Raw genomic sequence first — 18,085 nt, 5'->3', positions numbered from 1 at the left:
CTGGAGACATTTTTGATTGTCACAGCTGGGGAATGCTACTGGTGTCTAGTGGGTAGAGGCCAGGAATGCTGCTAAACATCCTAAAATGCACAGGACAATCCCCCCTAAATGTCAGTAGTGCCACAGTTGAGAAACTGGTCTTGAGTAAGTATATGATTTCAGAGTAATGTAATGCTGTATCATTTCATATTTGTAATTGTCTTATAGTCAAATGAAATATCTCCTTACCACCACCTCCCAACCTAACTCAGTGGCAGCATTTTGTTACTATTGTTCCTCAGCTTTGATTGACTGATACAGAATGAAGCTGTTTGCCTTTCTGGCGGCTGTCAAGAAACAATGGAGGACTTCTTTAGAAGCCTTGTAGCATAGGTGTGGGGTGTAGCATAACAGGGGGAAGAATATAGTTTCTGAGCCTTTGTGCATAATCCTCAGGCAGAAGAGCTAGAAAATGGCTGATAAATCCATAGGGCCATGTTTGTTTAGGGCAAAATATGGCTTCACTGCAAGCTGGAATTGACCAAAACCATGCTGCCCAGTCATTAAAGTCGATGACTACGGAATACCTATCCCGTGCAAAGACCACACTAAGTACTTTTTCTTTTTCTTTTTTTTACCGCACTGCTCAGCATGCAGGCTCTTAGTTCCCCGGCCAGTGATCGAACCTGAGCCCCCTGCAGTGGAAGCGCAGAGTCTTAACCACTGGACCACCAGAGAAGTCCCCTCTTTTTTTAATTGAGGCAAAATACACATAACATAATATTTACCATTTCAAAGTGTACATTTTAGTGGCATTAAGTACATTCACAACACTGTATAATACGTTTATATATTACCACAGTCTAGCTGCAGAACAGTTTCATCAGCTCAGATGGAAACCTCATACCCATAGAGCAGTCACTTCCCATTCCTCTCTCTGTGGACATTTCATATAAATGGAATCATGCAGTATGTGGCCTTTTGTGACTAACTCTTTCATTTAACATAATGTTTTCCTTTTTTTAAACTTATTTATTTTATTTACTTTATTTTTGGCTGCCTTGGGTCTTGGTTGCTGTGGGCAGGCTTTCTCTAGTTGCAGTGAGCGGGGGCTACTCTTCATTGCAGTGCATGGGCTTCTCATTGCGGTGACTTCTCTTGTTGTGGAGAAGGGGCTGTAGGCGCGTGGGCTTCAGTAGTTGTGGTTCGTGAGCTCTAGAGCACAGGCTCAGTAGTTGTGGCACAGGGGCTTGGTTGCTCCACGGCATGTGGGATCTTCCCGGACCAGGGCTTGAACCCATGTCCCCTGCGTTGGCAGGCAGATTCTTAACCACTGTGCCACCAGGGAAGTCCCCTAACATGTTCAAGATTCTTCCATGTTATAGTGTGTATCAGTACTTCTTTCCTTTTTATGGCTGAATAATATTCCATTGTATGCATAGACCACATTTTGTTCATTCATTCATCAGATGGTGGAGATTTGAGTTGTTAACACCTTTTGGCTACTATGAACATTTTTATGTGGACTTATGTTTTAATTCTCTTGGACATATACCTAGGAGTAGAATTGTGGGTCACATGGTAATTTTATGCTTAATTTATTGAAGACCCACCAAACTCTTTTGCACAGCTCTGTACTGTTTTACATTCCCACCAGCAATGTAATGAGGGTTCAAATTTCTCTGCATCCTCATCAGCACTTATTATCTCTCTTTTGATTTTAGCTATCCTAGTGGATGTGAGTGGTAGATCACTGTGGTTTTGATTTGCAGTTCCCTAGTGGTTAATGATGTTGAGCATCTTTTCTATGTGCTGGTTGACCATTTGTATGTCTTCTTTGGAGAAATGCCTATTCAAATCCTTTGCCTATTTTTTAACTGGATGTTTGTCATTTTGAGTTTTTTGTATGTATATGTATACACACACAATATATATATGTATTTTTTGGTATATTTATACAAAATGAAAAAGAAAGTAGGGACTTCCCTGGTGGTCCAGTGGTTAAGACTATGCAGGGGGCATGGGTACGATCCCTGGTTGGGGAACTAAGATCCTACATGCCGCGCAGTGCAGCCAAAACAAAACAAAGCAAAACAAAATGTGTGTGTGTGTAACGATAGATAGAAATGTAAGAGTCAAACTTTATTTTTTGGCCTGTGGATATCTAGCTGTTCCAGCACCATTTGTTGAGGAGACTATATAAATTGGTATTAGAAAAATTAACCAGACTAGAAATTTCTATTTTTCCTTCAGCCCGAATACTTGAATAATTTACTTGAGTTTGGGATTACGTCTTCCTCATAAATTCAGATTTAACCACTAAGTGAAGATAGAGAATTCACATTAGTTTTGAGTCCTTTTCTTCTTTCTAGAAAGTGGGTGATTTGTAAATGTGTGCTTTAATCACTTTCATTGTTTGCTGGAAAACAATGGAAAATCTTTTGTAAAAGGAGCTGTTTCTCCTCAGAAAAGGTGAAAACTTTCCATGTGTCAGTTAGTCTTACCTGCTCCTTAAAATCTAGGCAAGATTTGCTCTGCCCCTAAAACATAATTTCACACTCTATGGAAAGCCAGTGAACTAACTCACTCATTTGATAGGTATTTATTGAATACCTATGATGCACTAGGCACTGCTTTCTGTTCTGGTTTCTACAAATTCTTGGTAGGGGAAGAGGTGGTAGAAAGTGATAGGGTAATTTTTGATTTCATGGTTACCTGAGTCTAGCTGATTCTTTTGTATTCAGCTTTACAAAGCACTTGGTCTGAAATCTGTTCTTTGATCTCCATCATGGTATGGATTAAAATACGGGAAAAGCCCCAAGCCAACTTGAGTGCAAGAAGAAATTACCCCATTGTACTACATAGTAAACAACTAGCATGTTACAGTTGACCCTTGAACAATGCAAGGGTTAGAGGTGGTGGCCCTCTGCACAGTCAAATCCGAGAATAACTTATAGTCTGCCCTCGGTGTACGGGTTCCACATCTGCAGATTCAACCAATGATGGATCCTGTAGTACTGAAGTATTAACTATTGAAAAAAATCCAAGCATGGATGGACCCACACAGTTCAAACCCATGTTGTTCAAGGGTCAACTGTGTATATATCAATAAATCATTTTGTAGGACCCTCCCAATATCAGGGATTTCACAGTGGCTGTGCCTCCGACAATGGCCATCTCAGCCTCTGGCCATCTTGTTATAGATTGTCGTCCCCTCTCCCCCAACCCCATCTTTTCTACTCCCTCCAGCTGTAGAGATAACCTGGTAAACTCAGAATTCTTTTATAGTAATAGAGTGATTTATCCCTCTCCAGCCTTTACTGCCAAACTCAGCTCAAGGCCTGACTTGACTTTTCTAGAACCCATTAGGGTGCTCAGCTGAATATGTTACCTCCAGTCTTTTGTTACCTTTAACATGCCCCACTTTCCTAAGAAAGTTAGTAGGAGAAATATTTTTCCTTCCACATTTTCTTCACTTTCCTCTCCCAAGATGCTCTATGTCTGAGGCTTGAAGCCAAATTCTACAGAGTGAGAGACTATAGTGTACTGTCCAAGGCATTCTGTACTCCTTTTTTTTTTTTTTTAATTTATTTTATTTATTTATTTATTTATTTTGCCTGTGTTGGGTCTTTGTTGCTGTGCGCAGGCTTTTCTCTAGTTGCAGCGAGCGGGGGCTACTCTTCGTTGTGGTACACAGGCTTCTCATTGCGGTGGCTTCTTTTGTTGCGAAGCACAGGCTCTAGAGCGCAGGCTCAGTAGTTGTGGTTCACGGGCTTCGTTCCTCCGCGGCATGTGGGATCTTCCTGGACCAGGGCTTGAACCCGTGTCCCCTGCATTGGCAGGCGGATTCTTAACCACTGCACCACCAGGGAAACCCCTGTACTCCTTTTTTAAAAGTGTCAGTCTCAGTGGGAACATGAAGCAGAAACTATAGAAGGCTCTGGTTAGAAGTGGAACTTCTGCAAAATGCTTTCAGAGATTCACCCCCAAAGTATGTTTTATAGAACACTAGTTCCTTGGCCTACCAATGGGTGTTGAGTTAAAATGATTGGTAATCTTTAGATCGGTATTTCACAGAATATAAATATATACTATAACCTCACAAATCTTACTTTCTTCAGGTGCCATTATTTTGGGTGAAATATTTCTACCACTGCCATTGAAACTGGTCTTTGAAAAGCCAGCTGGGTCCTATAAGGTGCCCTGAAATGGTCCTTTGTAGGTCAGATCAGGGTGAGAGCCTGGTCATTATCTGGATACAAAGAAGGTTTCTTTTGTTTAAATATCCTTGGTGCTGATCTAATCTGTGTTAGATGTCAGGATAATGACTACCCTTTGAGGAGGGGAGCAGATAGAGACAAAGAGAACATGAAGGAGGTATCTGGGTACTGACAGTAATCATTTTTTTGATTTGGGTGCTGGTTATAATCTTCACTTGGTGAAAATTCATCATACTGAATGCTTGTGATTTCTGCTCTTCCTTGTATGTATGTTATACTTCATTAAAAGTTCACTTTAGGGCTTCCCTGGTGGCACAGTGGTTGAGAGTCCGCCTGCCGATGCAGGGGACACGGGTTCGTGTCCCGGTCCGGGAAGATCCCACATGCCGCGGAGCGGCTGAGCCCGTGAGCCATGGCCGCTGAGCCTGCGGGTCTGGAGCCTGTGCTCTGCAATGGGAGAGGCCACAACAGTGGGAGGCCCGCGTACCGCAAAAAAAAAAAAAAAAAAAAAGTTCACTTTAAAAATATCCTGTGCATTGAGCAATTTTTTTGAGCAATTTTAATATTGGATTTTTGTCAGATACTTTTTCTCAAATAATACCATGATGAAAAATATTCCTGGATAGTAAATTCATGCAGGTTAAATTGACTACAGGGGACAGTACAGACCAGTTAAACTCTGCAAGAAAGTTATTACTGAAATTACTAGTTGGCTGTGTTGTTATATATCACTTTTAAAAAGATTACCTCTAGGGAATTCCCTGGTGGTCCAGTGGTTAGGACTCAGCGCTTTCACTGCCAGGGGCCCAGGTTCACTCCCTGGTTGGGGAACTAAGATCCCAAAAGCCGCAAGGTGCAGCCCCCCAAAAAATTAATAATAAATAAATAAGCAAATAAATAAATAAGATTACTTATAAATTCTAAGAGATTGTTTCCTGAATGGTAGCCATTTATTTGCTTAAAAACCAAGTGCTTTTGAGACTCATTTTATTCTTTGACTTTATCCAAGAGGGCAGATGATTTCAATATCCTGGATAAGCACTTGCTTTGTACACAATGGTATCAGTCATTCCAGAATGGAGTTTCACAGAACCACAATGCCAGTCTAATTCTCATTCTTTTAGTAGATAATCTTTTTTTTTTCCTCTCTGAAACCTTCAAATATCTCCTCCTAATGTTCTGAAATTTCACGAAGTTGTACCTTTTTATAGGTTATTTTTCATTATTCATTGCTCAGTATCAGGTGAACCTTCTCAATCTAAAAATACATCCTTTAGGGATGTCCCTGGCAGTCCAGTGGTTAAGACTCCACTCTTCCCATGCAGGGAATGAGAGTTCAATCCCTGGTTGGGAAACTAAGATCCCACATGCTATGCAGCATGGCCAAAAAAAAAGTTAAAAATATGTCCTTTAGCTGGAAAGTTTTCTTCTGCTATTTCTTTACTTCCTCCCCCTCTTATTTCTTTATTGATTTTCATGGCATTTCTGTTGATTGGCTATTGGACCACCATGACTCAATTTTCTCTCATATTTTCTGATTTTTTTCCATTGCTTTTTGACAGATATCCTTGAATTTATTTTGCAGACCTTTTGATGAACTTGTCTATAGTCACATTTTTAATTTCCAAGAAACTGTCTCATTCTCTGACCTCTGCTCTATCATAGTAGCTTATTTTTGTTTTACAGATGCAAGAACTTATCAAATATCTATTGCGTTACTTACTAGAATCTTTCAGAACTCCTTTTTGTTCCCTGAATTATGATTATCTCTATTCATCTTGATCCTACTTTTTTTATGTTATTGATTTTCCCAAAATGCCGGTAAGTGTTGGTTGTCCATTCATATTTATGAAAAAGTGTGGATGGATTACTGTAGAAAACTGGCATGGGCTTGTTTGTGGTTGCTTTCTCCACAGGTCTTTGCCTGGATGGAAGGACTGACTTCAAGCCCTCTATACTCTGAGCAGGGCCAGTAAGTTGCTAGACCTCACTTTAAGGCATACGGTCAGGGAGCAAGGGGACAAATTTGCAACTCTCTTCCCCAAATAAAAGGACTGTGTTCCTGGGGAGCCAGCCTCCCACACTTGGCCGAAACCCTGCCCAGGTGGATCTTTCAGTTTCTTTCCATAGCAGTTCTCCATTTTTATCCTGGGGACAAATGGTTTTACATTCTTGGGATGGGTCCTGGCAACAGTGGGCAGCTGACCCATTCTTTAAGAGTTCCTTTAATTAGTTTTTCTAACTGCTACTTCCCTCACCTGGCAAACCTGAAAAAAAATTGTATTACCAAGACAAAAAAAATCATTTTTATCAATTTAATTTAAAATATTAAATGTTTTAGATAATGGAAATTATTATCATTTCAATGTTAATAAATATAAATAATTACATAATAAATACAAGTAGTAAATGATTTATCTCTATTATACTAAAATGTGGAAAACTTCTTTTCTAAAATTAATTAATTATTTTATTTATTTGGTTGCACCAGGTCCCAGTTGTGGCTCCAGGCCTCCTTAGTTGCAGCAGGTGGCCTCCTTAGTTGTGGCATGCAAACTCTTAGTTGCAGCATGCATGTAGGATCTAGTTCCCTGACCAGGCATCGAACCCGGGCCCCCTGCATTGGGAGTGTGGAGTTTTATCCACTGTGCCACCAGGGAAGTCCCCAGAAAGCTGTTTTCTTAATTGAATGTGTGTTCCCACAGGTATGTCCAACTAGCAGGCTTTAATGTCCTCATTATGTATAAGTTATCTAAGCATCTACCCTGAGTCCTTAAAATATAAGAAGTTAACTGTGAGGCTATATCTCTGTATAAGAGAAAGAACTTGCACAGTGAAGATCAGTGTAGAGGGCTGGCATTTCTGGTTACTGAGGTCTCTAAAACTGGTTTCCCAGAGCATCTCTGTGCTTGTACATATCTGGAAAACAATTCTTCATTGTGAATATTTTGGCCATAAAAAAATGCCATTATACATGGTTCTGCTCTTAGATTTGCCTACTACCAGTAATAATGTCTTAATCCTCAAGGAAGATTTTCCTAGGTATACTATGAGATAGAATATAATATTGGTATGTTTTTTAATGAGCACACAAAAATTTGCATTTTGAATGAATTATAACACTTGTGGTATGTGAGCTGCTTGGAGTATTTCTTTTTCTCCATTAGATTTGTGTTGGCAGACAAATTTGAGAAGCTGAGTTTTAGAGATACTGTCCAGATGATCTCCATTCCACTATAGAACAACCAACAATAATAAACTGTATATTGTTTGACAGTTTATAAACTATTTTTTATACTCTTTCATCTTTATATTTTCAACTGTATTCCCCTTGATCTTATAGACCCCATTTTATATACAATCTAAATTCTAAGAGTAAAGTTTATTTTTTTTTATTTTTATTTTTTGGGGGGATCACATAAAGTTCTTTATTACAGACCTACAAAAAATGAAGGAATTATGTATATTACTCTCACTTGTTTGGGTTTCTTTTTTCCTTCTTCTTTTTACAAAACAGCAGCAGGAAAGAAAAATGCAGGAGGCAGATGAGCCAGGCACCGGGGTTCAGGTCAGAGGGGAGCAGGGAGACCAAGCTGTCACTGCAGGCTGGCCCCAGGACTCTGCCCCAGCATCCCGGAAGCATGGCGACAAGCCCTAGAGGGAGCCGACAGAGTGGGTGGGGAGACATCTGTCCCAGCTCGGCGGCGGCACTGCTCCTTGGGCAGCTACCCTGGCCGTCAGCCGGGTTGGGAGCACTTGAGGCTCCTGTGTTTGGAGGCCTGGTCTCCAAAGCACGGGCCCACAGGGGCCAGACAGAGGGAGGAGGCGGGAAGGGCCGGCACAGAAGGGCTGAGTTCTATCGGGGTCCCCACGGGAACACGGGGCCCAGGTGGGCCGGGGCAGTCAGGACGCTCCCCTGCTTGTCAGCCAATCAGCTTCTTCAGGAAGGCCTCCAGCTGGTCCTCATCTTTGATGCCCACAGACTTGTCCACCACGTCTCCATTCTTGATGGCCAGCACGGTGGGCACAGCTGACACCTCATACTCTATGGCGAGGTCTGTGTGGTCGTCAATATCCACCTTGGCCATCACCACCTTTCCATGCTGCTTGGCCACCACCTTCTCTAACCTTGGCCCCAGGATCTTGCAGGGACCACACCACTGTGCATGGAAATCCACAACCACTGGTGTCTCACTGTTGACAACTCGGTCTTGAAAGTCTGGTCCATCCTGGATGTTAAAGGTCGTTGTACAGACTCTGGTGGTGTATATTGACCGGGCTTGGCTGGGTATTCCTGTCAGGTTATTAGGACTGCGCTGTGGGGTCTGCAGGGCCCTGGAGGCACAGGGCGCCCACCGACTCTGAGAGGGCTTCCTGCAGATTACGGAGGCCAGGAACCTCCTCAGGAGAAGCCGCTGAGCCATCTCCCCGCAGCGAGAGCGGAGGCATGCACAGCGCAGCCCTCCCCACCGGTCAAGAAGAGTAAAGTTTAAAATTGTCATAAGACAAGGTTTAGGTCCTTATTGACGTTGGAAGTCCACGACTAGATTCTTCATTGAGACCCAAGGGGTTAGGCTAGGTTGTGGACTCAGCACGTGATACTAGGCCTGGTATTTAAACTGTATCTTTTTGCAGCTAAAATTACTTACGCTCCTTAGACATTAAACTGAGGTATGTGGCCTTGCAATTCAAATCAGCCTTAATCTTCATTTAAAAGGGAGTAATGATTGTTTCTTAACCTCTGTCAAACAAGAGGAACTACATTGTGTTGATAATGTAGACTTTGTATTATAGAACACATTATATAATAAGAGCTTAGTACATGTTTGTGGAATTAAATAATCAGGACCTCAGTAATTTTCTTTCTTTCATCATTTTAAGCAACCTAGTTATCTTATGAATGGCTTCTTCTAATTCATTAACTGATATAAAAATTATTACCCTAAATGATGAAAGAAGATTAGAATCTAGAGTTATTTTACCAGAACTTTGTGCTTAGTCCCCTGGGTCATTTTCTACCTGTGTAGAAAATGACCAGATGTGGTGGAGATGAGCTTGTTGAATTAATTAAGCACCCTGTAAATGTTAAACCACGAGAGGACCAGAGAGTTGAAGGCTCCTGGGTAAAATACGAACATTTCATTAGCTTCTAGTGCAAAGAGGGTGAAGGAATAAGTTTTCTCTCTTCTGTTAGTAAACGTCTTAAAGGCAGGAATCACCTTTTGAGTTTGTATTCCTTTTTCCCCCTTTTTATCTGGAAATAATTTCAAACTTACAGAAAAGTTGCAAGAATAATGCAAAGAACTTCATATACTTGATACCCACATTTACCACTTGTTAACATTTTTTTTTTTTTTTTTGGCAGTACGCGGGCCTCTCACTGCTGTGGCCTCTCCCGTTGTGGAGCACAGGCTCTGGACGCCCAGGCCCAGCGGCCATGACTCACGGGCCCAGCCGCTCCGCGGCATGTGGGATCTTCCTGGACTGGGGCACGAACCCATGTCCCCTGCATTAGCAGGCGGACTCCCAACCACTGCGCCACCAGGGAAGCCCACTTGTTAACATTTTGCCACATACTTCAGTGTGTATTCCCTATAACAAGGACATTCACATATCAAAATCAAGAAATTTAGCATTTTGATACAGTACTATTATATAATATTCCATATTTTATATGGTACATATTCCATTTTTACCTAATGGCTCAGTATTGTCCTTCATAACAGTTTTTTTCCTAGTCTAGGATCATGCGTTGAGTTCAGTTTTATGTCTCTTAAGTCCTCCTTGATCTAGAACAACCCTCTGCCTTTCTCTGTCCTTTATGACATTGATATTTTGTACATATATTGTCTTTGTTGTAGGTAGCTTTATTTTTTTGGCACAGAATATCAACCAAAGAATTTTTTTAAAAAACAGTTACTGGGCTTCCGTGGTGGTGCAGTGGTTGAGAGTCTGCCTGCCAATACAGGGGACGTGGGTTCGTGCCCCAGTCTGGGAGGATCCCACATGCCACGGAGCGGCTGGGCCTGTGAGCCATGGCCGCTAAGCCTGCGCGTCCAGAGTCTGTGCTCCGCAGCGGGAAAGGCCACAACAGTGAGAGGCCCACATACTGCAGAAAAAAAAAAAACAAAAAACAGTTACTGAATGTTTTTTGGGAGAGTCCCTTTCTTTCAAAAAGTTTATGTACTATGGGAAAGAAGTGTGTTTTTTTAGGAAAAAGAACATGTGCTTTGACTTACAGACTTAGATTTAAATTGCAGTTCTGCCACTTTTTGCCTCTGTAGCACTGGACGAGTTACTTTATCTCACTGACTCTCAATTTCCTCTACTCTGGGTCTTCCCTGGCAGTCCAGTGGTTAAGACACTGTGCTCCCATTGCAGGGGGCATGGGTTCAATCCCTGGTCAGGGAACTAAGATCTCACATGCCACATGGCACGGCCAAAAAAAAAAAAAAAATCAATTTCCTCGGCTCTAAAAGGGTATAGATAAAGTGGTGACATAAAGAAATGAGATGAAGTATATAAACAGAGTTAGAATGGCACATAATGTATATATAGTGAATGATAACTAACAATATTCATTTCAACAGACTTCAAGTTCTGAGAGGATGACTGCTCTTGCCATATTCTGTGGTTAAATACTTCTAGTCTGTAGAAGGCAATGGAGAAAAGGCCAGGCAGTTAGTTGTCACATTTTATGCTTTTTTTTTTTAGCTGCACCAGACCTTAGTTGTGGCACATGGGATCTTTAGTTGCAGCATGTGGGATCTTTTAGTTGCGGCATATGGGATCTAGTTCCCTGACCAGGGATTAAACCCAGGCCCCCTGCATTGGGGGCGTGGAGTCTTAACCACTGGATCACCAGGGAAGTCCCTGTCATGTTTTATTCTCTACTTAGATGTAAATATCACCTAAGAATTCCTTGCATTTCATAAGTGCTCTATGTCTTCTTATCAAGGGTACGGAGGACCCTCTGAATTTTTCCTACCATATTCAAGCTCTGCAGTGTTTGATACTTTGAAGTTGCTCTTCATTCTCCAAACTTACTAACTAAGTACAAAATAGTAATGTTCAAGGAATCATTTACAGGGACAGCTTAGTATTTGTTTGTCAGTTGGTTTACTGACATAACCTTGTGCTGAATTCACTAGAATGTGGCATAGTCAAACCTGGTTTCTTCCACTCCAGAGTTGGTGCAAGAAACACTTGGCAGCTATTAAAGTGCTATTCTTTGCAGTTATTTGGTATAATTTGCCACGGAAGTAAATTCCAGGAGGTAATATCCTTGCTAGGTTGTACTCTAGCATGACTGAAGGAGTTCATGCTAAGGGCCAATGGTCTCTAACCCAAGGTGATTCTCTTGGCAGCCGGGAAGACTTTCAGCGGATTCCAGAACTTGCCATCAACCCACTGGGGGACCGGATCATCAATGCCTTCTTTCCAGAGGGGTGAGTCCCTGCATTTATTGGGCTTCCTTTCTGAGGCTAATCTGGAATGTTGCTATCGGTTGGGTCATCTCAGACCATGATCCTCCTGATTACATTAGGGCTCTCTAACTCAATCATATCTAAAATATCTCTACCCTCATCCTTGTTTTAAACTTCAGATAGGTCTATTAGCCCATCTTCAAAGTTGTCTTTAATCTCTGTTTATCTTTGATGTAAAACTAAACATTTTTAAAACTTTTATTTGGAAATAATTTCAAATTTACAGCAAAGTTGCAAAATCTGCGAACAGTATGAGGAACACCTGTATGTCTTTTACCCAGAAGCATCTGTTGTATTGTTAACATTTTGCCTCATTTGTGTATGCTCTCTGTCTCAGTCCTAGCTAATAAAAACATCATTCAGGGGCTTCCCTGGTGGCGCAGTGGTTGAGAGTCCACCTGCCGATGCAGGGGACGCGGGTTTGTGCCCCGGTCCGGGAAGATCCCACATGCCACAGAGCGACTGGGCTCATGAGCCATGGCCACTGAGCCTGCGCGTCCGGAGCCTGTGCTCCGCAACGGGAGAGGCCACAACAGTGAGAGGCCCATGTACCGCAAAACAAAACAAAACAAACAAAACAAACAAAACATCATTCAGGCCACATACATAATTACTACAAATTTTCTAGTAGTCACATTTAAAAATAAAAATAAACACGTTAAATTAATTTTGGATAAGCAAGTTAAATTAACTTTGGCAATATATATTTTATTTAACCCGATATATCCAAAATATTCATGTTATCAATATTTTTAAATTATTATTATATTGTATATTCTTTTTCATATTAAGTCTTTGAAATCTAGTGTGTAATTTATACTTAGCACACCTATCAAGTGCTGTAATAATATTAATATGAAATATTATGTATTCTTTTTTTCCAGCTTTATTGAGATGTGACTGACATATAACATTGTATAAGTTTAAGGTGTACAACATAGTGATTTTATATATGTATATATTGAAAAATGATAGCACAATAATATTAATTAACACATTCATCACCTCACATAGTTACTTTTTTCTTTTTTTTTCTCTTTTTTATTTTTAGTTACTTTTTTCTTGTGTTGAGAACTTTTACCTCTCTTAGCAACTTTCAAAGATACAATTCAGTGTTGTTAACTATAGTCACTTTGCTGTACATTTCACCCCCAGAATGTATTCATCTTATAACTAGAGGTTTGTACCCTTTGACCACCTTCATCTATTTCCCTCATTACCTATTGTATTCTAATATATTACGGATATTCCAATTTTATCAGTTTATCCAACAATCTTTCTAGCATGTCCCCTTCCTCCAGTATAGGATCCCAGTCTGGCTCAGTTGTCATACCTCTTTAGCCTCCTTTAATCCAGAACATTACTTTACTTTTCTTTTATGACATCGACTATGGATATAGTTCCCCTACCACACACACACTTTCTCAAACAGATTTAGGTTTGTGTAATGTAAAACTAGGCTTTTGATATGCTTCACTAACCTAATACACTACCTTCAAAGTGCTGAGTCAATATTTACTGATTCAATTAGGTACCTTTTCCTGAATAAAGCTTATCATATAATCTTGTTTTAAGTAATCTCTTTAACAGTGTCTTCCTGGTTCCTTGTGACTTGTTTATATGACCCAGAGGACTTTAAAATGTTATATGTTTGCCAGTTCTTAATAATGAGACTAAGTGTCAGTGAGTACACCATCAGATAAAATACATGGAGAGGAAATTTTAGAACTCTGAATTAAGAGCAAAGGAATTTGCAAGTTGAGAAGACGGTCACTCAGTAAATTTGAGTGACAGTCAAAGGGGAAGACTAGCAGCCAGTTCATGTGAAGATAAGACTCAATCAGACTGAGACCTGCCCTTTTCAGATTCATGTTGACCATGAGTAATCACTTACACTTCCTCATTTTCTGATTTTTTTTTCTCTCCCTGAAATGCCCTGTTTGTTTGAGGTGTGGTTTTAGTGCTGAATTCTTGCCTTTTTTCACTTCCTTTTTTTAGCCCTTGCAGAGAACTGTCCAGAGATAACTTTCACTGCTGTTTTGTATCCAAACCTTTTGTAATGAAAAGTAAACCCCGTAGAGTCATTTTGCCAGCTTTTTTTTTAGTGTTCCCTAGTCACCATTGATTATTTGAAGAAGCAGCTTGTGGAAAGCTGTTTTATAAAGGCCAGACCACCTTTGCTGTGACTACAGTGTTGTCTGTCATCCTTTTCACTGATCTCTTTCTTGCTAAGGACACAATGTGTGCTGATGTACTTGAGGTATATATGAGGAGGCTGAGGATGGCGCTGGACTACACTACTCGGCTCTTAGCACGCTGCACCTCTGCTTCTTGCTCAGTCAGATACAGATATTTGGCTTCTGGGTTTTTTGTTTTTCTCTGGTCATATTTAGGTTCAATTTGTTTTTAAAGAATGAGATTTGAAAGTAGGACATTGGTATTTAGTTCCCTTTTACTCAGAGACATGCCGGTAATATATGTACTCATTTATCTGTTTGTTCTAGCATGTGACTCAGATCTTATTACACATTCCTTGATTCCGTAGCTCTTACTCACATTTTTTAGAGATAACGCTCCATTAGCAGTATAGCTACCTTAAAGAATGAAAGGTCATTCCTTTGAGTACAAGTGGCTCACAAGCTAGCCTTTGAACTCTACCTTTAGAAGGTCTCTGATCTCTGTGTTGGCTGGCACTTAGGAGACCCGACATACCACATCTATTCAATGGGGGCAAAGACTCAGATGTATTTTTAAGTAGCCACAGGAACCAGGCAACCTGTTCTTTCCATGACTGTCTTAGATAAATAACTATGACACATGGGACATTCTTTCTTAATATTAAAAACGTTCTTTATTCATTCAAGTTTTAGAATTATTTCTTATAGGGTTACTGATTAGCCTGTGGTGTGATAAAAAGATTTTCTCTCGTCTTAAGTACCCAAAAAGCTTTATACACAAAGAGGTCTTTCAAAACATTATGAGGAAAATATCTATCCAATTATGAGGGAATAATAAAATCATGATACAGCCACACAATTATTATGCAAATGGTTAAAATGTTTCAAAGTGTTTATACTGATCGTAGACATGCCTAAAAGTTTAAAAAAAGCAAGCTACAAAATTATGCAGTATGTTCACAATTATCCAAAAAACATAGAAAAATTACTGGGAGATATATTAACAATGATTGTGATTGATTGGTAGAACTAGAAGTGGTATTTTTCTCTTTTCTTTTTATCAAATTTCCATAACTGTGTTTATTGCTTCTATAACTAAATAAACTTTATTTCAAAGGGAGCTTTTACATAATATGCCTTAATGTTAAAATATCACTAGGTACATGTGACTGCAGGGGAGACATGAGAGGTGGTTAGGGAGACACTGGGTTGAAATGACCTAACTTGCTGTTTGCTGCAGAGTCTGAAGCCAGTGAGTTCAAGTTCTGGCTTGTCTGATAGAACAGCCCTGCTGCTACTTAAAATCCTCTTTGGGAAAAGAGAAGTAAATTCTATAGGTAACTGACTCTGGTAAGTCCTGTTACCTCTCTAAGTCTGGTTAATAATTTGTAAAGTAAGAATAAAACCTCACAAGCTTGTGGCAAGACTTAACTGAAGATATTTTATGAGCCCTAAAGTACCATGCGTATGGAAAGAGACCTCATTAAATGGACTTTCAGGCCACTCTAGCTAAACCTGTTAATGTATTGAATTCGTAAGAAATAATCGGGCTTCCCTGGTGGTGCAGTGGTTGGGGGTCTTCCTGCCGATGCAGGGGACGCGGGTTCGTGCCCCGGTCCAGGAGGATCCCACGTGCCACAGAGCGGCTGGGCCTGTGGGCCATGGCCACTGGGCCTGCGCGTCCGGAGCCTGTGCTCCGCAACAGGAGAGGCATGGCAGTGGGAGGCCTGCGTACCGCCAAAAAAAAAAAAAAAGAAAAGAAATAATCACCTTGCCTTGACTGACAAGATGTTCTTTTTGTTATCTTTCCTGATCAGAGAGGACCAGGTAAACTTCCGCGGATTCATGAGGACCTTGGCTCATTTCCGACCCATTGAGGATAATGAAAAGAGCAAAGATGTGAATGGACCAGAACCACTCAACAGCCGAAGCAACAAACTGCACTGTAAGGAGATAAAGTCTTCTGGCTTAAAATATTTGCTTTTCATTTCTCACAAATCATTTATTTACTCATTCATTCACTGAACAAGCATTTATTCAAACATAGTGGTTAAGAGCTCAGACCCTGGAGCTAAACTGGCTGGATTTGATTTAATTTAATTAATCTATTTATTTTTGGCTGCGTTGGGGTCTTCATTGCCATGCACAGGCTTTCTCTAGTTGCGGCGAGCAGGGGCTACTCTTCGTTGCGGTGCGCGGGCTTTTCATTGCGGTGGCTTCTCTTGTTGTGGAACACGGGCTCTAGGTGCGCAGGCTCAGTAGCTGTGGCGCACGGGCTTAGTTGCTCCACAGCGTGTGGAATCTTCCCAGACCAGGGATCAAACCCGTGTCCCCTGCATTGGCAGGTGGATTCTTAACCACTGCGCCACCAGGGAAGTCCCTCCCAACTAGCTGGATTTGAATCCCAGCTCTGCCACTTTTTGGCCCTGTGTCTTTGGGCAAGTTACTTAAAATCTTTGGGCCTCAGTTTCCTTTTCTGTAAAATAAGATATTAAGGGGTTTCAAACAGGAAAGTTTGAAGGCAATAAGAGTTAGCTGCTAATATATCCTGTGTGCCAGGCACTGTGATAAGTGCTAGAGTGACAACAGTGAGAAAGACCCATCTCACCTTAGAATTTGATAGATACTGGGATGTGACTTAAGCAGGGGTGGACAGCTAGGTTAGTACAAGACTTAATTTTTGTCCCCATGCCTCTTGCCGCCTTTCCTTGGATACTTGTTAGATTTCCCTCTGCCCTTTGTTGGTTCATGTATGATATTGCCTAATCCCTTACAATACTTCTCCAAGAAATTAAAATTAAATTTCTCTTTTCATTCAACACAAGTTGAAACTGAAATTGTATTGAACTGGGGATGTCCCTGGTGGTCCAGTGGTTAAGACTCTGCGTTTCCACTGCAGTGGGCATGGGTTCGATCCCTGGTCGGGGAACTAAGATTCTGTATTCCACGTGGCGCAGCCAAAAAAAAAAAAAAAGAAAAGAAAATAAATTGTATTGAATTGATTGAGCCTGAGCTTCTCTTGCTTGGGTGCACAGTGAAGTCTATGAAGCCATAGAATAAATGGGGCCCATCAAGTTTTTTTGTTTTTTTTTTAATTAATTAATTTATGCCCATCAAGTTTTTACTGAACGATTTAAAGAAAAATTAAAAGCTTTCTTAATATTGAAACCAATATAGATAAACTATAGAATATAATGCCAAATTTACATACATTTGAAAGATAGTACATGAAACATAAACTTTTAATTTGTAGCGCTTGGGCCATATCCCCAGATCTCCCTTGCTTATAGGAGTGTGAGTTCACTCCTCTGTTAGTATTTCAGGTAAAGAGTTTGAGAAGTACTAAAATAAGTTTTGTTGTATAAGACAGGGAAGATTTTTTTTTTTTTTTTCCGGTACGCGGGCCTCTCACTGTTGTGGCCTCTCCCGTTGTGGAGCACAGGCTCCGGACGCGCAGGCTCAGCGGCCATGGCTCACGGGCCCAGCCGCTCTGCGGCATGTGGGATCCTCCCGGATCGGGGCACGAACCCGTATCCCCTGCATCGGCAGGTGGACTCTCAACCACTGCACCACCAGGGAAGCCCAAAGATTTTTGAACCAAAATAATAAAACACTGCTTTTCTTTACCACAATATCATATACCTTAATGAAGAGTGGAAAATTTAAGTATAAAGAAAGCTAAATATAAAAGAAAATAGAATTCTAATGAATTGTTCTCAAATTTATTGGATACTTTATGTTTATTAGTGAATTTCACTTTCTTCTTTCAAGACTAAATACTGTTTGAGACAAACCCTTGTGTCTTAATGTTTTATGAGTTTTAGTATATATTTATTACATGTTTGCCTGATGCTGGCATTAATGTAGTAGAAATTTTCTCATTTAAAATGTTGTCAGACCAGGAGTTGATCAGTAATTGAAAAAGTCAGCTAAAGCATAGAATCATAGAAAAGGATACATGGCTTAACATTTTAACTTACCTTATATTATTTAAAAACACATTCACTGGCCAGTCTTTAGATGTAGGACCAAGAGTTGTTTTGTTTTGTTTTGTTTTGTTTTGGTAAAGTTCTGCTGATGGGAGGTGCGTGACGTTTTTGTGTAGAACACATCTATAATGTATAGTCTAAGGTTTCTAGTTGCAGTTTCTTTTCAGTGGAAAGAGAACTTAAGGGTACTTATAAAGCATTCTGAGAATAGAATCTTCCTGCTATTAACATTT

The 18,085-nt window shown here is 40.5% G+C and overlaps 2 protein-coding genes across 3 annotated transcripts in view; one reads left to right on the top strand and one right to left on the bottom strand.

Moving 5' to 3' along the window:
• Positions 1-18,085, top strand: part of CHP1 (calcineurin like EF-hand protein 1) — a gene marked incomplete at its 3' end in the record, with an annotated part of 40,610 nt that overhangs the window by 8,654 nt on the left and 13,871 nt on the right. For both annotated transcript variants that reach the window (XM_081228591.1, XM_081228590.1), the window contains exons 3-4: positions 11,567-11,647; positions 15,681-15,808. In XM_081228591.1, coding sequence (XP_081084717.1) covers positions 11,567-11,647; positions 15,681-15,808 — 209 coding nt within the window. The remainder of the gene's footprint in view (positions 1-11,566; positions 11,648-15,680; positions 15,809-18,085) is intronic.
• On the bottom strand, positions 7,614-8,665 carry LOC308613825 (thioredoxin, mitochondrial-like). The gene has a single exon (XM_081227870.1). It carries the CDS (start codon positions 8,621-8,623, stop codon positions 8,123-8,125), a length of 501 nt encoding a protein of 166 aa, XP_081083996.1. The 5' UTR covers positions 8,624-8,665; the 3' UTR covers positions 7,614-8,122.

This window comes from Mesoplodon bidens, assembly GCF_964165515.1.
Source record: "Mesoplodon bidens genome assembly, chromosome: 3".
Classification (NCBI taxonomy): Eukaryota; Metazoa; Chordata; class Mammalia; order Artiodactyla; family Ziphiidae; genus Mesoplodon; species Mesoplodon bidens.
Note: the sequence above shows the minus strand (reverse complement) of the source record. Positions and strands in the feature narration are given on the sequence as shown.

Excerpts from the sequence above, each read along its gene's own strand:
- LOC308613825 (XM_081227870.1), bottom strand. The coding sequence starts at position 8,623 with ATGGCTCAGCGGCTTCTCCTGAGGAGGTTCCTGGCCTCCGTAATCTGC.